General features: G+C 51.1%; 6 protein-coding genes across 6 annotated transcripts; 4 read left to right on the top strand and 2 right to left on the bottom strand.

Annotated features, from left to right (window-relative positions):
• Positions 1-114: 114 nt before the first annotated feature.
• On the bottom strand, positions 115-1,979 carry GT037_003208 (mfs general substrate transporter; the record flags this gene model as incomplete). Its single annotated transcript, XM_038928255.1, has 6 exons — positions 115-736; positions 784-1,384; positions 1,431-1,535; positions 1,585-1,717; positions 1,769-1,840; positions 1,887-1,979. 6 exons carry the CDS (start codon positions 1,977-1,979, stop codon positions 115-117), a joined length of 1,626 nt encoding a protein of 541 aa, XP_038789533.1.
• Positions 1,980-2,397: 418 nt separating this feature from the next.
• Positions 2,398-4,013, top strand: GT037_003207 (membrane protein tms1; the record flags this gene model as incomplete). The annotated part of the gene is made up of 4 exons (XM_038928254.1): positions 2,398-2,448; positions 2,496-2,578; positions 2,634-3,222; positions 3,270-4,013. 4 exons carry the CDS (start codon positions 2,398-2,400, stop codon positions 4,011-4,013), a joined length of 1,467 nt encoding a protein of 488 aa, XP_038789532.1.
• A 440-nt stretch (positions 4,014-4,453) lies between these two features.
• GT037_003206 (uncharacterized protein) lies at positions 4,454-5,959 on the top strand (the record flags this gene model as incomplete). The annotated part of the gene is made up of 4 exons (XM_038928253.1): positions 4,454-4,797; positions 5,121-5,259; positions 5,325-5,364; positions 5,412-5,959. 4 exons carry the CDS (start codon positions 4,454-4,456, stop codon positions 5,957-5,959), a joined length of 1,071 nt encoding a protein of 356 aa, XP_038789531.1.
• A 559-nt stretch (positions 5,960-6,518) lies between these two features.
• Positions 6,519-17,705, top strand: GT037_003205 (carbohydrate-binding module family 20 protein; the record flags this gene model as incomplete). The annotated part of the gene is made up of 14 exons (XM_038928252.1): positions 6,519-6,530; positions 6,590-7,245; positions 8,254-8,319; positions 8,377-8,545; positions 8,600-9,171; positions 10,266-10,785; positions 12,073-12,360; positions 12,426-12,530; positions 12,583-13,979; positions 14,703-15,027; positions 15,319-15,624; positions 16,997-17,296; positions 17,356-17,586; positions 17,640-17,705. 14 exons carry the CDS (start codon positions 6,519-6,521, stop codon positions 17,703-17,705), a joined length of 5,013 nt encoding a protein of 1,670 aa, XP_038789530.1.
• A 591-nt stretch (positions 17,706-18,296) lies between these two features.
• Positions 18,297-20,605, top strand: GT037_003204 (uncharacterized protein; the record flags this gene model as incomplete). Its single annotated transcript, XM_038928251.1, has 5 exons — positions 18,297-18,777; positions 18,832-18,960; positions 19,016-19,416; positions 19,469-20,464; positions 20,513-20,605. 5 exons carry the CDS (start codon positions 18,297-18,299, stop codon positions 20,603-20,605), a joined length of 2,100 nt encoding a protein of 699 aa, XP_038789529.1.
• A 2,755-nt stretch (positions 20,606-23,360) lies between these two features.
• GT037_003203 (uncharacterized protein) lies at positions 23,361-24,106 on the bottom strand (the record flags this gene model as incomplete). Its single annotated transcript, XM_038928250.1, has 2 exons — positions 23,361-23,759; positions 23,816-24,106. The coding sequence occupies 2 exons, from the start codon at positions 24,104-24,106 to the stop codon at positions 23,361-23,363; spliced, it is 690 nt and encodes a 229-aa protein (XP_038789528.1).
• Positions 24,107-24,226: the final 120 nt, after the last annotated feature.

Here is a 24,226-nt window from a genome sequence, read left to right as displayed (position 1 = left end):
TGACAGGAGACACGAATGGCCATACGCCATAGCGTACCAATAGGCGTAGGCAGGCTCAAGGATACGTTCTGTCATCGCTTCCATACTAGTTTGACCTGAAATAATGAGACAAGATCAAGCATCTCTATGTCCATCATGCTCTTCCAGCTCACGCCTCTTCCTTACATGCTCGCCGTAAATACCCCAGAAACAAGCGAAGATGCCCAATATGCTCGATGTGAGAGTAACATAGTACGCCGTTCGGTAACACTTGAGCCCCAGCTCACATCCGCGTTGACCATCCGGTTCCACCACTGAGTTAGAGTCATATACAGCGCCATAGAAGAGATTGTAGATGTTGCCGCTCACGACGGGTGCCAAAGTCATGAAACCCCAGTTGACAGCGAAGCCATCGGGGCCGAAAGCATCGACGACAAGCGCCGGGAAAACGCCAAACAAAACACCATATGCGAGACCGGAGAGTCCGGATACAGCCCACAGATGATGCGGGTCTTCAACACGGATGGCAGCGACCTGAGCCAGGGCAAAAATGGTGGCTGAAATGGCAGCACACCAAAATCGCGAGTGATGCAGTCTCTTGACGATGAAATCGGAACCGATTCCGGAAGATAGACGTCCTAGGAATGAACAGAGCGAGATCATCGAGACGTGCCAAAGTTGTCGATGAGCGACGAAATCGTTCTTGATCGAGTCATCCCAGTGTTTCCAGAGAGCCTGGACATCGTGGCCGATATTGCTGTACTGATCAGCGGTGATGACACTTACGATTCAGAGGATACGTACTTGATAGTCATTAAACCAACACCTGTCAGGAGACCCATGAGCACCCACAGTTGCCAGAATTCCGATTTGCTCAAGAGTGCCAGCCCAGTAATATCTATACATGACTTAGTCGACTTCTTGCTTGCTGCGTCGTCGTCATCGTCGATGATGTCGCCAGGACCAGAAGATAAGAGAGACGAGGTTTCGGTTGATGGTCGATCCTGTTCTTCTTCGGCTGCTAGAAGCGGTTGGCAGGTGACGGGGGGAAACGGAGGTGGGAAAGGAAAGGATCGCTTACTGATTTCCTGCTGTGGGAGAGCAGATGACTTGTACCTGGTCCCGTTGGACTTTGTCTTATGGAGGACGTTGGAGTTGCGTCGCACACGTTCGCTGGTGGGTAGGACAGCATAGCCAGTGCCAGCTTTGTGGTCGACGACGATTAGGAAGGGTATCGATACTAGAACGACTAGTGAGGTCGCAAGAGAAAGCATCATGAGCAGTCCGGAGGTATCGCCTGGGAATGCTATGCCGGCGATGAGAGTGTAGAAAAAGGCGCTCAAGCCAAAAGCTGCCAATGGGCAAGCGGTGGCCGATCCGCGATGGGTTGGCCAGTTGAGCGTCGCTACCAAGGTCAGCGGTTGTCCCCCAAAGGCTGTCGAGGTTTTTACCTGTCTTTAAAGCGGCCTGGAATGCAGCACAGCTGCCCACACCACTCAAGAAGGAACAAAAGGATATCAGAGCAACGCTCATGTAGCCTGGGCCTCCATCGTACGCTGCCAACAGTCAAACGTTGATCCAACAACGGGGTATGGGATATCCTACCAAGCTTGATGGGATAATAGCCTGCAAAGAGCGCAAACGTGCCAATAATCGCGGCAAGTCTGGGGCTCTTCCTGTCCGTTATGATGCCCATGGGTATGCCAGACGCATACATGCCCAAGTTGGCAGCCGTGCCCTAGGATTATAAGAAGAAGTTCGTATTTGGGCGGCATATGGGGTGACATACGACGACATTACTCTGGGTCGCGGAGAGTTGAAGCTTATCGGCGAATTGTGGTGCCCATGCTGAGTAGGCATACTGAGGCTCATTAGCATCCCGCTTCAGGTGTATGACGGAGACGTACATTTGTGCCACAGGCAAGCGCGATTGCGGTCGCGGCGACAACAGAAATAATGCGCGTCTTCTTGTGTGTGGAGGGCTGTTCTTCGGCGACCATCTTGGTCAGTGTGAATGAGGTGTTATTGCAATGTGCTGATCATCGAATGCGGGAGACGTCGAGTTGCGCAATCGCAGCGGACTGGAGCTGATATCGGCACTTGCTAAGCCGAGAAGCAGATGCCGCAGGTAAAGATATGCAAGATAAGGCGCACGGAAAAGAGGGACGTGAAGGAAGTCTATAGTACTAAACGAACAAAAAGTCAGGCGGGCCCCGGGACACCACTCCGATGTCTGAAGAGTGGATGGGAGAGTGCAAGTGAAGCATGGCCGTTCCAGCTGATCGGAGATAAGGCGGCCAAGGCGCTGGACTTGGCGGAAGGAGCCGCAATGCAAGCGCGCGAACGTCACCGGCCTCATCCTCGTGCCTCCCCCAGCTTCTCCACAACACCACATAGGCGACTCAGCGCATCTCAATCATGGGCGCCTTACTATCTGTACCCTTTCTGGCCATGCCCGCCATGGGCACGGTACGTTGACACGCTCCACCGCGATTGCGCGCCGCTAACATGGCCAGGTTTGGAGCGTTGCCGCCTCCTGCTGTGGCGCCGCGACATGCAGCGCCGTCATGGGCTCTTGCGGAGGGAAATGCGGTAACAGGTACGGCTTGCGAGCGTTGGGCGATATGTGCGAACGTGTACTGACTATCGCGTAGCATCGCCACCCGTATCGCATACGCGCTCATCCTTCTGGTCAACTCGATTGTTTCATGGATCATGCTCACCGACTGGGCTATGAAGAAGCTGGCTCACCTCACCCTGGACTACGTCGACATCAAATGCCACGGCGAACAATGTTACGGATATGTCGCAGTACAGCGCATCAACTTCGCGCTCGGTTTCTTCCACGTCATCATGGCGCTCATGCTCATCGGAGTTCGGTCTTCCAAGGACGGTCGCGCGACCATACAGAACGGTTTCTGGCTTCCCAAGATCATGGGCTGGATTGGCATGATCGTTCTGACCTTTTTCATCCCTAACTCGTTCTTCATCGTCTGGGGCAACTATTTTGCCATGATTGGCGCGTGTCTGTTCCTTCTCATTGGACTCATTTTGCTTGTCGATCTGGCGCATAACTGGGCCGAATACTGCCAGGAGAAGATTGAGACTACCGAGTCGCGCGTCTGGACAGGCATGCTTGTTGGTAGTGCCATGTCCATGTACCTCGCCTCGATCGCCATGACCATAATCATGTACATTTTCTTTGCGAAGAGCGGATGTGGCATGAACCAGGCAGCTATCACGGTAAGTACAGCTCTCTTATGTTTTCCGAAGCTGGCTGACCTCAACAGATCAACTTGATCCTGCTCCTGATTTCATCCGTCGCATCGATTCACCCCGCAGTACAGGACGTCAACCCCCGAGCAGGTCTCGCACAGTCCGCCATCGTAGCCGTCTACTGCACTTATCTCACCTTGTCTGCTGTGGGCATGGAACCTGACGACCATCAATGCAACCCCTTGATCCGCGCCCGTGGAACTCGTAAGGCGACTATCATCATCGGCGCCATTGTCACTTTTGTCACTGTTGCCTACACCACTACCCGCGCAGCAACGTACGGCCTCGCTCTTGGCGCCCAGGGCAACCCTCACGGAAACGGCTACGCTCAAGTCGGCACTGAAGACTACGAGCATGGTCTCGTCACACAGCAACCTGAGTCCCGCCGCGACATGCGCCAGGCCGCCCTGCGTGCTGCTGTAGAGTCCGGCTCGCTTCCTGCTTCTGCTCTCGACGACTCAGACAGCGAGGACGAGGATGATGAGCCTTCTAGCAAGAAGAACCCGCGCGATGACGAGCGCAACGCGACGCAATACAACTACACTCTCTTCCACATCATCTTCTTCCTCAGCACAACATGGGTCGCTACTCTCCTCACCACCAACTTCGACGAGAAGGATGTGTCTGGTAGTTTCGTCCCCGTTGGACGAACATACTGGGCCAGCTGGGCAAAGATCATTAGCGCATGGGTCTGCTACGGCATCTACACATGGACGTTGGTCGCTCCTCTCGTGCTGCCAGATCGGTTTGACTATTAGTCGCGGTGCAGCCAAATGGAGATTATGAAGGAACTGTACCGCAGACGAGTAGCTCGCGGAGCCGAATCGTGTGGAACTGTATAGCATGTGCTATGTTTGTATTATTAGTTAGTTTTCTGTATGGTTCCCCATACGCATGTCCGTCTACGTCGCTTTGGATTGAATGTCAATTCAGATTTCACATTTTCTTTTGTCTTGAGAGAAAGTTGCGCCCTATGGTCATACGCGAGTCTGACATCTGAGAAGCAGCTGGTTTCGCGTGTGCTTACTGAGCAAATGGACTAGTCAGCCCCGCACTCAGCCTCTATCCGGATTTCCAAGCCGTATCAATTGCGGTTGGTAAGTAAGCAGTCTTGACGTCCATCGTTCTGTTAAATATGTAGGCCTCTGGTAGTACTTCATACACCAGATACCCCTTTGTTCCTTTCGTATGTTCTACGATGCTTGACCACATTGGCATTACCGTTCCGACATCACGTTTCGAAGAAGTCACAGCCTGGTACTTGACCGCGCTTGCGCCGCTTGGTTACAGCAAACACAAGGAATTCCATAACCGCAGTGTCGGTCTAGGTCCGGACAGGTCAAACATCGTTTTCTTTATTACCGCCAAGGAGGATACAGAAGCAGCTGCTACTCATGTCGCGTTTCGGTGTACAGATAGAAAGACGGTGGAAAAATTCCATGAAGAAGCGGTGAAAGCAGGTGGGAAAGATAATGGGAAGCCGGGATGGAGGCACCAGTACCATGCCAAGTACTATGCTGCCTTTGTAATGGATCCTGTTGGGTAAATGTCGTCGCCAGTCCATCGTTACTGTATCCATCTGACCAGTGTAGGAACAATGTAGAAGTCGTGGATCATGATGTTCCACGATAGGCGCAAATCATATCGGAGCATGGATGCCTTGACAGATGTTGTGGAAGTCAAACAAACTGTAAATCGAGCCACGAGTGATTCAGGATGGATTATGGTATAATGATACCCGATGAGGGGTGAAGCCGTCTCTATGCCGTCTACCCATTTGATATTCGCCAAGCCCTAGCTCTGTTGACAGCTCCTTGTACCTAACCCGATCTCTTGCCTTGTCAACAACCTCACTACACTTACAGCATGCCAATGATGCCCACATCAGACCGCTTGCAAGTTCTGCTCGATAGCGCCCGCGAGGCCAACAAGATCGAGCCCAATCGTGTCTCGCTTGAGACTTTCCTCGCGGGCCTTCACGAAGAAGACAAAAGCCTCGATGAGGTGCAGCTGAAGCAGACCCAGGCGAGTTTGTCTTGGCTTGTCGTCTGCCTTGACTAATTGGATAGCTTGCAATCTACGAGACGCTCCTGCGCGTTTTCGATGCCAGTATGCACACCAACCTCTTTTACAAACCCTCATTAATCCTGGCGCAGCCACTTCGGTCTCACAGGCTACCCAAACTTCCGCCTTGACAGCTTCATGCGCGGTACAGACCGACGCAGCAACAATATCCCTTTGGGATTTACTGCCCAAGGCTCGCAAAGAAGCCTACGATCGTGGGTTTCATGCTGGAAAAGACTATGGATACGTTCAAGGCATCAAGGAGGGCAGGAGCACCGGCATAACGGAAGGCTTAGCAGTCGGGTTTGAACAGGGGCAGGCAGAAGGACTGAATATGGGCCTGGTGCAAGGCAAAGAAGTCGGAACGCAGCACAGCATTGGGATTGGGAAGAAAGTCGGTTATGCTGAGGATCTTGCCCAGGGCCTGGGGCAAGCAGAGGAAGAGATCAAGAAGTCCGTGGACAAAAGCACTCAAAAGCATATGCTGCAGATGGAGATGACGAGGGAAAAGATTGTTGTGAAGCTCCCTCCAACATTGACTACAACCATCTCCAAGAAGAAAGATTCGAAGAAGGCCAATACTGAAAGTAACGGTGTTGATCCCTTTGCGTCGCTGTTGTGTTTGGTGCACAAGAAGTAGGAGCGGGACGGAACAAGTTGGAAATATTGCATACTCAAGGACAATACCCAACGGGGCCAGCCGGAGGATAGTTACTATGCCATCAAATACTTCTAAGTGCACAAGCTCTTACTTCATATGGAACATTGCAGACCATGAGTACGTGAGACTACGACGCTGACCTTGCGAATCTCACTGAATGCAAGATGGTAAACCGCGCATCTACGAGCAAGCTCAGCGACTATCAATAAGAAGGTCCGAGATGTGCAAGATATGTGGCTGAGTTTTCATGCTGTGCAGACTGTCTAGGCAGCTGTTAGGAAAACCTAAAACTCAAAGTCACCTTCACTTGTACACATGGAAGTGGGTCCCGCAACTCTGTATGAATAGCGATACACTTCGTCTCTCTCACCCTGGACCCTGGAAAGATGATATAAAACCGCGTCTCTTCCTGCCCTTCACTCCATTCTTCTTACATCACATACCTGAGCACGTATTCCCTCATATACCCAGATCAAGTAACAGTACTGTCATACGCTTCCGCAGCCGCGACGTCACGCGATCCATCACAGAAACCAAGATGGCAAACAAGGTAAGATGCAACCCGCTTGGTCCCACCAGCCTGCCTGAAGCCAACACTAATTTGACCAGGAACCTTTCGATGACCGAAGGATGCATATTGCGTTGACCGTCCACGACAAGGAAGGGAAACAGCATGAAGACTTCCCTGTCAAGATATACAAGATCAAGTACAGCGACGAGCTGCAGACAGAGCTGGAGCAAAAAGAAGAGGAGTGCAAGGATGAGCTTGAGGCCAAGCCGAAGCCGAGTCCAAAGAAAGCTGAGACATCAACGCAACCGGGCGGGAGCAACTCAAGTACGCTCGCGCCACCTCCCAACGCAGCCGTCCCCACCAACAAAGAATTAGAAGAGATGTTCTACGATTTTGGTCGCGACATCTCAGCAGAAGAGAACAGGCAGATCGCGACTTACTTTTCCAAGGTTCAAGGCCTTAGAATACCCGTCCCAGATGCGCTCTTCTTCACCATGCGTGAGAGAGCCAGAAAAGTGAACCTTCCCATCGAGCGTGATTCTATATTCATCGACTTTCTTTACAAGACCAAGCAACTGACGGAAGAGTCACGGATTCCATGCGAGGAGCAAAAGGAGGAGGAGGAACAGGAGGAGGAACAGGCGTCGAAGCGACGCAAGCTCACAGGTGCGAAACACCACAAGATACGTCCTCTTCTCTTGTTTACTCCAGAGCTTCAGAAGATGGCCGCTGAGGTGTTGGCCGGCCGCGAGAGGTTGAGACAAGGTGGTTTCTGGAAGGTTTAACAAAACAGATCCTGAAAGTAGCGCCAGCATTGTCGCGTGACTAGCACCGGCATAGTCCTATTCTATATATGGGGTCTTGACTTCAATCTGATGTAACTTGGCTAAGCATAGCATATGCACAATGCAAATCTACTTCCACGTGTACAGAGTAAATGCTAGACAGAAAGCACCCTACAGATGCCACACCCAGGAATTCCCGCGGATAACCTTCAGTACTTACTATTATGTCGTGAGTATCCCTACGTCGCTCAAAGAGAAACACGAAGGCAAAGTCGTCAGTGAATGTTCATCCTACATATATTAGGTGTGGAGTGACGCGATCTGCTCCAGATACGCTCCACGTGCAGTCAGTTCCTGGCTAGTAGACACAATTGCCGCTGTACTCTGTTATCTACTTGGCGAGTGCTCGGGTCATGTTACGTGCATATGAGAACAACAGGTCTCTCCTCTCTCGGCGGATCTATCTTCTCAGACATGGAAGAATTCGACAGCTCGTTGCGAGGTATCGCAATGAAAACGCTGGCTCTATTTCGCGGCGCACACGAATTGGCCATCGTCAACATGATGGTTCCCATCGAGGCCAACACCGCCTGCACATAGATAGGATATCTACATCCATGTGTACAGAGTAAAGGCGACCTTTCTAAGTGCACAAGCTGTTACTCCACACAAAACATTGCAGAATATAAGTACGTGGGACTACAATACCCTACTATACACCAGCACTATACAGGTCACGTAGAAACCGCAAACAGTGACAGTGACCTAGACTCACCTAAACACGCTCTTTCTGGCATTGAGTGATCCCCGCACTCCAAATAAGGCCTTTTCTTCGGTGTGTCACGTTTTCAGGTGCAAACACCCGTTCAGACCCACTTTGCTGGGAAGTTGCCTAATCTAGCCTGCTATACAGATCACAACCTTTCGGGGCTTCTCAGGCTTGATTATTACACCTAATTTCGTCTGTTCACGCCCAGAACTACCAAGATAAAGCGCATTATGGACGAGGGCAACGGAACAGAAGACTGGAACCCAGTTGATGAGTAAGTGCGCGTCAAAACATCAGGCTACTGTCCGTCTTGCTAACAGCATTGTATCAGTTCCCTTAACGAAGACAAGCTCGACGCGCTTGCTGATGAGCTGACGGTGCTCTACAAAGAAATGTGCTCCAACCTGAGAAAAGCGCTTCTTCATCTCAAAGATTATGCTCGCTACCTGGAGGATCTAACCGACGCCGGCGTGTTCCGGTTGAGGGAAAACTCCAAGGAGGTGATCTGACACTACACGGTCCCAAAGACACGCATAAAACTAATGATAACGCAGGAAATATATCGATTCGAAGACTTCCTAGAACCAAAGTCGTTCCGCGACACGGTTGCAGCCCTACAATGGATGGAGCACAAGGATGCTGTGGCGCTCTGTACCTACGAATCGATTTACCGCTTCGTGCAGCCAATCGTCAACACAAGGGTGAATATAAATCACAGCAGGACTAGACTTGCCAAACAAGCCGAAGCGCCGCTATCGAGATGGGAGCCCACACCAAGGAAAGAGAATAATGACACCGGGGACAGCAACGAGAACGTGATCCGGCCGGAAACCGAGGCACGGTATGGGGCAGTTTATGGAGACATTCAACGACTCCGCGACATGATTCAACAAGAGCTCACGACTGTATTGATTCCAACAAGGGCAGGTGTACGAGAACGCGATTGCGATTTCCGAAAAGAGTTGGACGAACTTGTACCAGCGGAGACACTAGAGGCCTACAATCACGGCACCACTGAAGACAAGGAAGAGATACTGAGAGATCTTTTTGCGACAGCTATGGATACTGATAGAGCATACCTCCATGTCGACACGTACACGGATGATATGCAACGAATCAGATTGTTGTCACTGTTACCATCGTTCAACGACCTGTCGAATCACGAGGGTGATCTAAACACTGTCATCGACGACTTGACAGCGCTTGTGGCACAGACTATCTAGGCAGCTGAAATTCAAAACTCGAAGTTACCTTATCGTGTACATGTGGAAGTGGATCCCACACCTCTGCGTAGATAGCAATACACCTAGTTTCTCTCAACTTGCGTAATCGTGGCGTGTCGCATCCACCGTGGCGCCGGCTTCGATGGTCCTGCTGCGTTGAATCGGGAGCTGGTATGTAGGATGAGGCTTGACGACGACATGAGGCGCGTGGGCAGTGATATGTGTTCCTAAAGCTCAGCGGGAAGGCCAAATTACCTTAGCTCCGCTACTGTCGTGTTGCGTATACTACTTGAATACCAGCTGAACATTCAATAAGAACACGATGAGTGTTGCTGCCTACACACAGATGTGACATATACTTCCACGTGTAGAGAGTGAAGGTGACCTTGACTTCCCATTGATCTTGACTGGTAGTCTGCGTTAGGCTGCTACAAGCAAGCTTCATATCGAAAACTTGTGTTCAATATCTTAGGTAGGTGTATACGTTATCCTACCTCATATCAAACTACGTGAGTGAAACATTGCGAATACCTTTACGGTAGAGGATGATAATACGAGCTCTTTCGCCCTTGTTGCTGAGATACTCCTGGCAACATTCAATATAGTTCCGCTTCACTCACTTCGCAAGTCCACTCTGTATGTAAACAGCTAAGATTAGTGATAGAGCACAGTGTGTTTCGCGCTTCCACCACCTCATTACTCCCAGTATTCTTACTAAATTACCAGGATGTAACAGTCACCTCAACACATACATAACACGACTTTGCGAAATGCTTCGTAAATTTTCATCCAGGGTATCTGCTCATCCCTCAGCTGGCTCACATAGTCAGGGTTCCCGCTCTTCGCAGGAAGCATCATCCTCTCCAGTTCAAACTTCTCATTCTTCACACCGAACCTCTCACGCGTCAACCCTCACACCAAAACCATTATTCTACGATTCACGATCATCTGCACAAGCCACACGAATCTCTGACCAGTCACCCTACTCTACCGCTAGCGCATCACCTCATACCTCCGACTTTGCGCCCTACTCCACAGTCTTCACGCATCGTTCATCAGCACAATCGCGAGACCCTACAACACAAACACCACGGTCCTCAACCTCCGCGCCCCAAGGCTCGACCAATCACCCGCTCAGCCTTCCACCAGCTACCCCTCACGACGATATCGCTTGGGCCGAACACGATGACCTTCTCCACTCACTCACTGTACGCGCTTCAGATCTCGACCAGTTAGCCCTCGCAGCTGAAGCGCGATGGAAAGCTGCTGAAGGCATGCTGCCCCCTTCAGAACATCATACTATCGGCCGCGCAGCTAGCGTTCCCACATTACGAGAAATTCATCTGTTGCTAGCGCGGATTGATCTATTGGTGAGAGAAGAACGGAAATGGAGGGACGAATGCATGCCGAGGAACCCGAGAGAGAAGTACCCGGCTTGGGCGAGTGTATATTCGCAGGTCATGGGCGTGGGTGTAGGGCGAGGACTAAGGCCATGGGATGTAGTCAAGGAGTTGGATGTAAGGTTGGAGAGATTGTTGGAGAAGGTAAAGAAATTGTGAATATGGTGGTTTAAACGGATCTAGCCTTTTCGGTAGTACAGTGCTGACTACCTTGAGACAACAATAGATCTGAAGATGCGAATGACCTAAGAGCAACGCTGGAAATACTAACACAAGAAGAGAGTTTTGTTCTTTGCCTGCGATCTTGAATTTTCCGTGTGCCTGTGTAACACGTTTAGCTTCGATTGGATCAGTGTCGGCACGTTGATCAAGCGGTGCCTTGGAAGGGCCGTGTTGTGTTCTTGACATGGCTACCGCCCTCCAAGACCTGCACTCCAGGTTTTTTTCGCCCTGTCATCCGTTGCTAAGTCCGGCTCCAGGTTTTTTGAAATCTCCGTCAACACGTGGATTCGTGGAAATCCTCAAACCCAGGCCTCGTCGACTAGGTATATGAGCTAGATACCGGACACTATCCGCCTTCTGTGCATGCTCTAATGGAAGCATCTAGCGTTCTTCGGCGACTTGCCAACTTGGTCGTGGTCGAAAAAAATCTTCAGCGTTCATTGGGTCGCTGTCGGCATGAATGCGTGTCAGCAAATTCAGGTCGTGCTGGCGGGTATAGAGGACGGTCATCAGACCTCAAAACGCATCCGGCCCGCACCTTAAATTGACTTGCACGTTGCTAAGTACCGGAATGCGGGGCTCCGCCATCGTGATGATGACGCTAACGCCCGGGGCCCGAGGCACATCACCTCGCTTACGTTGGCATCATCATTTCGACCCTGCGACCTCCTTCATTTCCCCTGAAGCTTCCTAGCCTCTAGTTCGCCCTAAGACCAAAACGCGAAAACAGCGCGACGCGTGCTTTCCGCCACTACTACAGCCTAGACGGCAAACTCAATGGCTAAACACTCCGCAGCTTCCTGATCCGGGTCTCTGACCGTTCTCTTGTATCCACCGATATGTTTCAGACGTCCACGAGGTACACTTGACGCCTCCAACTCGGCCCGAGAGATCGCCAACTGTAAGATGATCATCCTAGTTACACTTTTTCAGTGGGTTCATGACGGACCGACGCGACACCATCGTTCTTCGTCTACGCTTCGATTTCTTAGTATCGTCGACCATCGCGAACAGGCGCTGAAGTCACCCGCAACGTCCGGCAAGCGCGATTCAGAATCCACAAAACATTGTGGGGTAAGCGGAGGGACTGCGTATGGCCTTGTGATACCCACTCGTGGCACGTCTATAAATCCAGTGGCCGGCCTCATCCAGAACGAAAACATCACAGCCTGACGACTTCAGCACTCCGCTTTCAAAAGCATCGAGTCGGCCAAGATGTTGTTCTTCAAACTCATCACCACTGCCCTCTTCTACTTCACCTCTCTTGTCGCAGCTGCCGACACGAGCGCCTGGAAGTCTCGCAGCATCTACTTCGTTCTCACCGACCGCATCGCTCGCAGCAGTAGCGATACTGGCGGCGGAGCATGCAGCAATCTTGGCAACTACTGCGGCGGAACCTTCAAAGGTCTTGAGTCCAAACTCGACTACATCAAAGGGCTAGGATTTGATGCCATCTGGATCACTCCGGTCGTTGCAAGCACGTTTTCCCCGTCAACATCTACAGAGAGTCCGTACTAACAAACGCCCCAGACAAGGCTGCTGGATACCATGGCTACTGGGCTGAGGATCTCTACTCGATCAACTCAAACTACGGTTCTGCTGCCGACTTGAAGAGCTTGGTCAGCACTGCTCATGCTAAGGTATGGCAAACCCAGATGACACCCAGACTACAAGTATACTCATCCATTACAGGGCATCTATGTCATGGTCGATGTTGTCGCCAACCACATGGGCCCAGGTGCGATCACCAACAACAAGCCTTCGCCACTAAACCAGCAATCCTCATACCACTCCGCCTGCGATATCAACTACAGCAACCAGGGCAGTATCGAGCAGTGCCAAATTGCCGGTCTCCCGGACATCAACACCCAGTCCACGGAGATCCGCAACCTGTTGAACACTTGGGTTTCTTGGCTTGTCAAGGAGTACAGCTTCGATGGCGTTCGAATCGACACCGTCAAGCACGTTGAGAAAGACTTCTGGCCTGGCTTCTCTGCTGCAACTGGCGTGTACAACATCGGCGAAGTGTTCGATGGCAACCCGACTTACCTTGCTGAGTACGCCAAGCTCATGCCCGGTCTTTTGAACTACGCAACCTACTACCCTATGAACAACTTCTACCAACAGACCGGTTCAGCTCAGGCGCTTGTAGACATGATGAACACCGTCAGCAACACTTTCCCCGACCCATCCGCTCTCGGTACCTTCCTCGACAATCACGACAACAAGCGTTGGTTGAACGTAAAGAACGACCAGACTCTGCTCAAGAACGCCCTTGCTTACGTCATCCTTGCGCGAGGTATTCCCATCCTCTACTATGGTACCGAACAAGGCTATGCCGGTGGTGACGACCCAGCCAACCGAGAAGACCTCTGGCGAAGCGGCTTCAACACTAACGCGAATCTCTATCAGGCCATCAAGAAGCTGACTGCTGCAAGGAAGTCTGCAGGAGGCCTTGCCGGTAACGATCACACCCACTTGTACGTAGCGAACAACGCCTACGCCTGGAGCCGTGCAGGTGGCAACCTTATCGTTCTCACCACGAATGCTGGAAGCAGTTCCAACCAGCAGCATTGCTTCAATACCCAGAAGGCCAACGGAAAATGGAACAACGTGTACGGAAACGGCGCTGCTGTTACTGCCGACGGTAACGGTCAGATCTGTGTCACCGTCAGCAATGGCGAACCCATCGTTCTTGTTGCTGGCACTGCTACGCCCACCACGGGAACCACTCTTACCACCAAGACTGCTACTGCTACTGGCACATCAACTGCTTGCCCAACAGCTGTTTCGGTTTCTTTCACCCACCGCATCACCACTGTTCCTGGCGACACCATCAAGATCACCGGTAACACTGCGCAGTTGGGTAACTGGACACCAGCCAACGGTCTTACTCTGTCCGCAAGCAGCTACACCGCTAGCAACCCGGTCTGGACGATCACCGTGCCATTGGCAGCAGGTTCAGCGATCCAATACAAATTTGTGAAGATTAGCAGCAGTGGAACGATCACATGGGAGAGTGATCCTAACAGGAGCTACACCGTGCCCAAGTGCCAGGCGAGTGCCAGTCTGAGCAGCTCATGGCAGTAGTTGTGCCATCACCTATATGGCTACTCCGTATAGCACTCAAGCATTGATAAGCCTAGTAACATGAGTACACTAGGTAATTGAATTTGTTCACGCGATCAGCATTATCTCTTTTCTTTTCTCATATGGTGTCCCTCATACGCTTGACATATCATGTCGTTTTGGAACCCGGCCTGGATCTTAACATGAGACATGATACAGAAGCTTCTTTGCTACGACGATTGCAGATGGAAACAGTACTGTGCTACTTACAGCAAAGTAGACATGTTCAAGGGGTTCGCGATGATTATGACACAGATAATACCAATGTCAAAGGCGTGGCAGCCTGAAGGTAATATGGTCACTTCACTGACACTTCAGCTCTGTTCCATCTTCGGCCACCTAGTCGGCTATCTCGGCTCGCTATCTGTATAGCCAAGCATCCAAACATGGTCGGTAATGGCGCTTCTGTTTAATTCCGATGACACTGACTTTACTAAGGCTGCGGGTTCGAGCACTATACGTAATGGAATCGCGTCAGCTTCGAGCATCTACGCCTTCAATACCGGCTCAATAGCGTTGTCTCGCGCTGACCTACTAAACTACAACAGTACAGGAAGCGCGTTCACTACATGAAGATCATAATGGCAAAGCGCAAGGCACGGCGCATACACGACTTCAAGGCTCTTAGGACGCGGCGCAAAGTGTGCGCTTTGATAATTGGCATTGTTTGACTCAAGAAATAGCCTTGTGCTCTCATGGGCCGATACATCGCCAACTCGAGTTCAGTCACACCAGCAGATTGGATCGGCTTTCGAAGGCTATCCTGGAAAGCTGGGACATATCTACCACAAGGCTTATACCATGGAAAGCTGGCTAACAGAATTGCCTTACTTGAACATAACAGCTCTGGCAGTCTACCAAGAGAAAAGCTGGCCAAGAGCGCGCTGGCTGCCGTCCGTTCCGTACTTGGAACTCCACGGCGCTCAAGGATCATCAAGAAGAGCTTGGACCACGGGCAAAGTGGCCGAAATACATCCCGTTTATGGGGCTAAATGCACGAGCGAAGCGGTACGAAAGGCACTGGCTGCGAGCTAAATGGCTCAAGAGCGTGGGACAGCTAGATTTCCCGCACAAGACGCTTTCTACGAGAACCGGTTCCCACGCGGAGAATGGATTGAAGGAGTGCCGTATCTAGACTTCGTCGCTCTTGCTGAGCATGGCAGAAAATGAGATGAAGAGTCGGCGGAGACAATACTGACACCAGGGCTTGCAGTACTCCCATGACAATCAACGAACCGGCACACTTCACGCTTGACATCCATACGAGAAACACCTTTGAATCTACCACTCAAGCCACAGTATGACGATCACTTTCTCGTTGAGCTCTTCAAAAAGTGGCATGAAGACGCCGAGTACGAATTCGAACCAGCGAAGAATAACGCTCCAATCAATGATGGGAAGCATTTCATTGCGCAGTTCGACCGAGTGGAGCTTCTTCTTGCACAGAGTCGAAGAAATGTTTGGGGTGTTACTTCAAAGCAGTGGCAAGACTTCGCTGAAGGTACCGATATCCTTGCTACTAACGTTGAAGTGGCACAGCACATGGAGTTCTCGCGGAAGCTCGAAGCAGGCGAGATTTGTGAGGAAGTGGAAGCACAGAAATTGGTAAAGATGTTCGAGAGTATGCGGAGAGAGTGCTGTTAGGGGTGGGCGAGAGTAGTGGTGATGTCTCTACTAACCTTTCATGTTTTTCAGTTCTGGGTCTAACTTCCTAGCTATCGACTGATCCACACTTCATGACGATCGCTCGTTGTTTCTCCCCGGCCCGCTTCACCCCACCAACCCGTATTCATGGTAGATACGTCCCCTCTAATATACGGCTTCTACATGCAACACTATTCAAAGCCTTGCGGTCCTCAAAAAAAGAACATTCCGCGAAGAGCAGGCTCTAACAGCGGTCCACGGGTGCTATAAGCGTCAATGCGACAAAACTTCCTCAGATGCGTTTCCCTCTACTCGAGTTACAACGAATCGTTCCCAAGATTGAGCGATATCAACGCACCATAGGTTCAGGGGCATGGTGGAGAATCTCATACTAAACATCGAGATGGAGGCGATACACGTTGACATTGCTAACCACATTGGTCTTTGAGAATATAGAATCACAGAACTGTCTCGAGGTGACAGCACTTACATGATTAGCCAGCAGTAGAACGGACGATCACAGTAGTCATTAGGGGTAGCCAGTGTGCTTGCTATGATTGTGATAACCGTACGTACGCACGTCGTACGTACCTGCGTACTGTGCCAAGCAACCATTGCAACTGTTTTGAGGCTGTTCGATCGGTTTGAATCGGTACAGACCCTAGCGTATGTCAGCAGATTGCGCCAGAAAGAATACGTTTTTTATATGAGAATCACCGAAATGGCCATACGGCTTAATTCTCGGTGTCGATCACACCTCATTGTGGTTAGTAGCGGGTATTCGGCGCATCCCCGGGTACAGTATGCTGACGCCAAGGGTAGACCACGACACACGGCCTACTCGAGTAGGTTAACCGCATAACCACTATCTTGGATTCTGGGGTACCCAAGATGTCATGACGTCGCGTTTCTATGCGATGAACTTTGAAACCAGATGCGATCCAAATCGCAGCAAACGCCTACCGCAAGCATCTGATCACAGTGAATGTGCGTTGCAGTATATGGTTGACATTTGCTGGTGAGAAGTGCTGGAAGCAAAAGATTATACTGAACTTTAAGAAGCCTGACGTCTTACCGGATACCAGATGTTTGCGACATCTGCAAGACATATCGGTAATCTCCCTGGTCAAGCCGATCAGCCCCACGACTCTAAGCTTAGAGCCAAGAGCCTCATGGAAACAGCCCACATGGCGGAGTCAGAGTTGAAGGCTTTACCAACATCACAACGAGAGTTTGACCGAAGAACTCATCTTTGCTACATGTGTTCGCGATCGGCACAAGACGATGGGTATATAAGACACGGGGAAGTACTTCCCAATATTCATCATCACAGCATTCAAGCCTTCAGTCCTTTCCACTACCGCAACATTCCCTCATTTACTACCCGGTTCACTCGCTACATCATTCATTCAAAATGAAGTTCACTCTCGTCACCGCTCTCCTCGCCGGCGCCGCGGTTGCTGTCCCTACTGCCCCTATCCACCCTCACAACGGCACAGTTGAGGAAAGGTCCCTGAACAAGCGTCTTGACCCTCTTACCATCGCCATCATCGGTGGTGCTGCCTCTGCCATTGTCGGTGTTTCCGCAACTGAGGCTCTCAACACCATCAAGAACGTTGCCGATTGGACTGCTGTAAGCTGCGCTCCCTATCCACCATAGCCAGATTCCCAGCTAACATTGTCGCTTCCCAGGCTCGTGAGGCTTTCACCAAGGCTACCACCGCCGAGATGTCCAGGCGCGCTAAGCCCAACGAGGCCGCTGTCTGCTACAACATGGGCTACAAGGTCTCCAAGCCTAACCAGATGCGCGAGCTCACCTCTGTCCGCTTGAAGTCTGGTGTCCTCAACACCGACTATGACTGCTTCTTCATGTGGGGTCCTGACAACCACTTCAACTCTGAGGGTGACGGTGGTTACATCAACGTGAGTCACTGTTACGAGCTTCCTGATCATAGCAATCCGCTAACTCGAACTAGCTTGCTGTCATGGCCCCTGATTCATGCCCCTTCGACAGCAAAACCTCCGACCTTTACTGCCAGTAGAGATGGTTATCTGAAACCTGGAGCCATCTTTCTAAGTAATATTGAGGGTTACTGAGACGACAAGTGAACTTCACATCGCTCCTATCTCTGTTATACTGTATTTCGCAAGTTGCGACTCACTGTACCTAATTTCAATACATTCTTGCTGTTCTGGACGATAGATTGCAACACCCAATGTGCTCGTTTCGAATGTTCAGCTAGTTCATTGCTTCTGATTATTTTGCACAAGGCATATAGGTATGTATTCAGTTATCTTCGTAATGGATGAGGTTAAGGAAAGATCAATGGTCAGTGCTAGTTATTATATCTAGACATAGGTATCCACAGGGTGCACGTACATGAATCTTTCCACCTTCACTGTGGCGCAGGATCGCCTGGTAACAGTGATAGGCCACGTGCGTCCGACCCACACATTTCTGAATACCCCTCACCGACTGTTTGCTCAAAGTGCTATGATCTTATTCTTCTGGTCGCCGCCTTCACTGGACGCACAGACCCTGGCTATCCCATTTGTGAGGAATATAAACACACAGAACCCTTCATCACACCTACAGACTCGACCTACACCCCCACCCCCAAAACAACGACACGATGAACCCGTATGATTATAACAAAGCAAGTCGACCCACAAGGTTCTCGGGGGCACCGTTGATTGAGTGGCTGTCTTCTGCAGATCGGCAAGACGAACGACGACGCATACGCGAGCTGGCCGAAAAGAATAGCCTCCTATTGGGATGGCGAGACGTAATCCATCCAACCGGGTGGATGGACCCAACGATAGCGCCACAGACTGAAGCCGAGGCAGAGGAACAGAAAGTCGCAACCGACGAGGAGACTTATCGAGCCGCACACGACTTGGTCCAAAAAGGAGCCAACAGGGCATCCAGTACGAACAGCCAACCAGGTCTCAAGGTGGAGACACCCGCAAGGCTGAAGAACAGCAAGAAGCCACTTGTGCTCAAGGAGTACCAAATCCACACCTACGCGACGTTGCGCAAGGATTATGAAGACAATGGAAAGGGCATGATCTTAGGTCTTGAGATGGGCACGGGAAAGACCATCATCACCTTGGGTAGGCAACAGAATCCTGAAACGCAAGTCTGATGATTGTCTCTGACCAATGCAGCCTTTTTATTTTCGATCCAGCAAAAGCCAGGGACACCACATCTCGTTGTGGTTCCAGCGAGCCTGCTGGAAATGTGGGTCAAGGAGATCGAGGACCGATTGGGACCAGTCCCCAAGTATTGTGTATACCGTAAGTCTGCCAGCGGCTCATCCAGATGGTATTCAAAAGCTCACAGAAGTTGCAGAGGAGGATAAAAAGCGCGGTCGCACGGCCACGTACACACCAAACCAACTGGTTCAGTACGATATCGTCTTGGTAACGTATGAAAAGTTGCAACTTGACGCGAAGGCATATCGCGAGACCAGAGACGAATTTGTTGCCCGACATGGCAGCACCACGTACTGGAACGATCCGATCCGATGTAACAGCACGTTGAGTGTTGTAAAATGGCACGTCATTGTCCTCGAGGAGGGACACAGGATAGTCAATGGGGAGAGCAAGACAACTGCCGCGGCGTGCGGATTGCGAGGCCAATACCGCTTAGCGTTGACGGGTACTCCGTTCCAAAACGAGTACTCAGACTTCCAGTCCCTATACAGGTTCCTGCAGATTCCCCCGTGGGACAAGGTGTCCAACTTCAACAGAGTAAGATGCGCACCGTGCGACCACGAGAAATGACAAGACTGACTTCTAGCAGTTCTTTCTCTTCACCAACAAGAGCACCACGGCAGCTCAGACCTTACCTGGCCACGTCAACGCCATTCTGGCACTCTCCATCAAGGCACACACGATTCGCCTCAAAACCACCGATGAGTTCGACGGAAAACTGATCGCCGACTTCAAGGAGGCGATAGCGATTACGGTGAACCACACACTCAAATTCGGCGAAGCGTCCAACCAACAGACTACGCGCACAATATGGGACGAGGTGGCGAGAAAGCAACATCAGGAGAACCTCAAGGCAGGGGTGCCAGATGGTTCCTTGGAGGGTACCCAATCATACAAAGAGATAATGAAGGCCCGTCTTGCAATTATCCATCATCTCTGTCTCACATACAGATACGGAACATCGGAAGACGAGGACGATGTAGCCAACACATCCCAGGATGCCGTCGACAACCGCAAATCTCTCCGCGAAGCAACCAAGACAAGATGGAATGAGTCGTCTAGGATGAGAGAACTAGTCAAGTGCTGCAAAGACCACCGAGACAAGTATGGAGGACCTATGATCATATTTTCAGATTTCCTGTCAGCACTGGACGTTGCGGAGAATGCTCTCCGAGCGAACTTTGGAGAGGACCAAAGGATCGCAAGGTTTGACGGAACCGTACATCCACAAGAAAGAACCCGAATAGTGGACGACTTCCAAGGCGGCAGGTACGCATTCATACTGATTACAACTAAGTGCGGAGCGTTTGGTATCACCCTAACCCGGGCCAACGGTGTAGTGCACTTGACGCCTAGCTGGAATCCGCACCAGGAATTCCAGGCTACAGCTCGAGCAAATCGCATCGGACAGAAAGCTCAAGTGTACGAGTACCACATGTACGCTCACGATAGTATCGAGCGGAAGTTGTTCAAGACCAAGAGGCAAAAGGTGAAGAAGGCCAACGGGATCCTTGATCCGAGCGATGCCATGTTGGACAGAATGGACGAAGTTGCGAGTTGGGATGTTGCAAAGCTGACAAAAATTGTAAGTGCCTCTTCTCGCTTTGGATGCCATCAAACTAACAGCTCGTAGTTGGAAGACGCGAGGCGCGAGACGTTTGTCGCAGAAACACAAGGCAAAGGCAGAGGAGAGGAAGAGGAAGAAGACACAGACAAGCCGGCATGAAGATGAACAGGAAGAAGATATTTCAGACTCTGGCACGGAGTCAAATGTCGACTCGGATCAGATACTTGGCTTGGCTGATTAGTCTTATCTCCAGTCGTGGGAAGAGGTGAGGTCCATAGGACTGCTATTGTGATATTTATCAATTGCTGGCTCGTCAGCACTGGTGACAATACAATAGCAACAATTCACTCCATCACCCATGATTTCTTCGTTGCAATGTACTTGCGAGACAATCATCTAGAACTATCGCGAGCTGCCAGGTCTTCTTGTCCAACAAGACGACGGTGTCACGGACCTTACATTGTGGTATCACATATAGTCTTCATAGAAGTAGCATGTCAACTAGACCTTTATCCACTACTCGCAATTCTCGAGTCGCATGTGACCAAAAATCAACAGCTGATAGCCTCAACGTTGCCGCCCAAGACTCTTACCCCCGCAGCCTTCCGCTCTGCGATACGCTCAAGGAAAACGATCATCATCGCTTATCCATGTCCATACCCATTATAGCCCAGCCTCAATGACTGCCTGAAGCGAAACTACCTCGGCGACGTTTCTTCTCGGCAACAATATACCCCAATCAAACTGTGACTATAGCCGTTATCTCGGCTCTGCGCCGTGGGTTTTCCTGGTTTTGCTTCGGACGGGTAAGGACGATCAAGTCGCCACGATGGGAATGGGGCGGCCCAGTCCGCGGTACCGTTTAGGATAACGTTGTGACGGAATCCGATATCGACAAGGCCAGAACAACGCGGGCAGCGTCAAGGTCATTCGTCGCGAGCAACTGCCGAACGAGTCGTTGTCATGCTAAGACCCCATGGAGAGAGAAGGTGTGGACCGAGAGAGCTGAACCACCCATCTCGGCGCTGCTTCAACACCAATCATGCCAAAATCCATCATGAACAGTTCACTTGCGCCATCTGCAGTCAGTCCCATCAGAGGAGAATCGTTCCATACGGTGCGACCGATGCATACAAAGTCCAGCTCTCCACAGATCAGTATTACTAACCCTTCATCGCATACATCCCAAATCAGGCAATACGCTACTCCCCAAAGCAGCAGTTCAGGATGTCGTAGGTTTGTGAAAGGATTCCGGAAGTCAGGCGATCCGGCTCAAAACAGGTAAAAATGTTTAATTTTTACCGCTTTGCAATGTGGAAGGATTTTGTGGCGCAAAGGCTGGAAGATCATGAGGTGGCTAATGGATATGGACGAACGGACGGGACTGAACTTGACTGACTCGGAGGAAGCGAACGTACAGAAAGAGGCTGAAGGATTTTTGCGCCTAGTTGCATTGGAGTGTAGTGTGGTGTGGTGACGACACACGGATATGGAGTGCCACGCGTTGCAGGCAAGAGACTTGCGCCATTCCTGACCTGCCTGCTCGCCACACATCAGACAGCCCAAAACGTACGACCTGAGTCCGAAAGCACGAGGCTAATGCCAGAAACATGTCATTTTCGCTTAAACTGGTTGTTCTAGAAGCGGACGCACGACACGCAAAAGGCCTAGGTCCTGCATCACCGAGAAGAAAAACGTGCAGTACATGAAAGCCCGTCATGCAACAAACGGCAGCCCAAAACTAACTGTACTATTCTGTAAGGCGACATAATGAATCCCAGCCTACCACCTTTACGCGCCCGTTGAACTAGCGTTACCAGATTGCTGGGACCGCCGTCGCTGAATGAACAGGGCACGCTGCATTATCAGACTCACATCCAATAGCATACATCACCGTAGATTCTCCCTCTCGTCTATTCTCCCAATAATATCCTACCTCGGTCTTACACGAAACCTCTTGCACTTACCCTTGCTCATTCGCCTCACTCACACTCAAACTTACCCCAAACACCAACAATCGTCTGATCGACACATGAAATATCTGACCGATGTGATATTGCGAGGGGTCAGACGCAGGGTACCTTTCTCAAGGTTTCGAGCTCGTAAAAACGCCCATGGCCGATAAGTTGACTAAGAGAAATAAGAGTCAGGCTGTCATGAAATGGATACGTAGGCCCACGGGTGATTTACCGGGCTGCAGGATGCAGATGCAGGATCGTGATGTAGAGAAGGCTTGTGCACGGGCTGGTAGTAGTGCAGGATGACGACGCGGGGTTCTTCTGTACAATTACGTTGTTTCCATACTTCGTGGAAGTTTGTGTCGACCTGGTATCCTGGTATCTTCTAAGGGCGACACATACCCGGCGCGCTCAACAAGAAGACAGTGTTCTAGACTGTGAGCCTCCGAGAATGAAGAAACTCGGCCGATTTCGCGGTGAAATATTTCTACCAGCCCCGAGCACTCTCATTCCGCTCCGCCAGCAACGGAGCAAGGGGCCATGTTCAAGATGACATGCGCTATCTGATCGGCCGACCGGCCTGTATCCACATGTGTGTTGCAAAGAATTTCGCGCCTTCTACTACAAACGGGCGATGGACTGCAAAGTCGTAGATGGCCGCGATGACGGGTGGCATCGGGCCTAATCCAGGGCTCCACTATCGCGAACACCGCGATACCCGCAACTCATAAACGCAGGCAGAAGCATGTTGTGAAGAATACACGCTGCAACGCCATATCGCGCTTCGGCGTTCAAATGCCGGCGGATATAGACGCACACCGTCTCATCAACGTAGCTGCATGCCGTCTCCGACTCCCGGGGCGTAGATAGGATGGAACGGAGGGAATACACGCCTGCTCAGCGCTATAAATAAAATCAGTTTAGCGTGGCACAACGGCTTTTCCTGCCTCGTGGGTTTAGGCGGGCAATTGGTCCCCTCTCTCGCTTGCATGCCTGAATACGTGATATTTGACTTCCCTTGTTCCTTCGGTGTGCACCCCGCTGGCGTTTGGTTGGATGCATGGGGTCCAAGGTCCCTTGTCGTGTGTCAGACAAGACAAGCCGCGGGTGGATGACGATGGAGATTGGTTCCGGACGGCTACGGCCCGCGTAACTGACAGATTGGGGAGTATTGTGCGAAATGCGACAGGGAGGAAGTGATCCTTCTGCCTGTCTTGACCATCCTGGTCGGACGTGAGAAAGATGATTAAAATGTTTGCGAGGGACAGTGCAAGGTGGGAGGTTTCGTATGCCTGAAAGATTCCTGACCCCGCCTCAGCAAAAGCGAACGCGACGTTTGAAGGAACAGGCATGACCTACACAGCGGCGAGCCGACAATGCAGTGAGGAATTTCGCGTGTGCGCCGTGCTACCCTTTGGGAACTACCTAGAAGCATCCTACAGAAAGCGGCGCTTGCGGGCGTTGGACCCGGGTGCGAGGCCTCGGGTTCGTGTTCAGCTTTTGACGGGCTTCCCATAAGTGGTACCAGAGGGAGACACGAGGGGTCTGGAGGCTCGTTGGCTGAGCCATGGTCTTCGCCAACCGGGATTGCCGTGCTCATGTACTCTAAACGCATGCAGATGCTGCTTGTGGAAGCTGAGAGCAGGGTGGTAAATCGCTTAGCGAGCGAATCTGCGATTCTTGCGCAGAGAGCGACAGCCATGTTTCGGCAGTGTATGAAGCGTCATAGTAGAGCGTATATAACGATCCTTTCGCTGAGCGCCTTTCCATGGCGCTTTTGTTGCATATTCCTGTTTGTATCCTTTGACCCGGTGGTCGCAAT

Source organism: Alternaria burnsii (assembly GCF_013036055.1).
Source record: "Alternaria burnsii strain CBS107.38 chromosome Unknown 746, whole genome shotgun sequence".
NCBI lineage: Eukaryota > Fungi > Ascomycota > Dothideomycetes > Pleosporales > Pleosporaceae > Alternaria > Alternaria burnsii.
The sequence above is the reverse complement of the archived record's forward strand: the minus strand, read 5'-3'. Positions and strand labels throughout refer to the sequence as shown.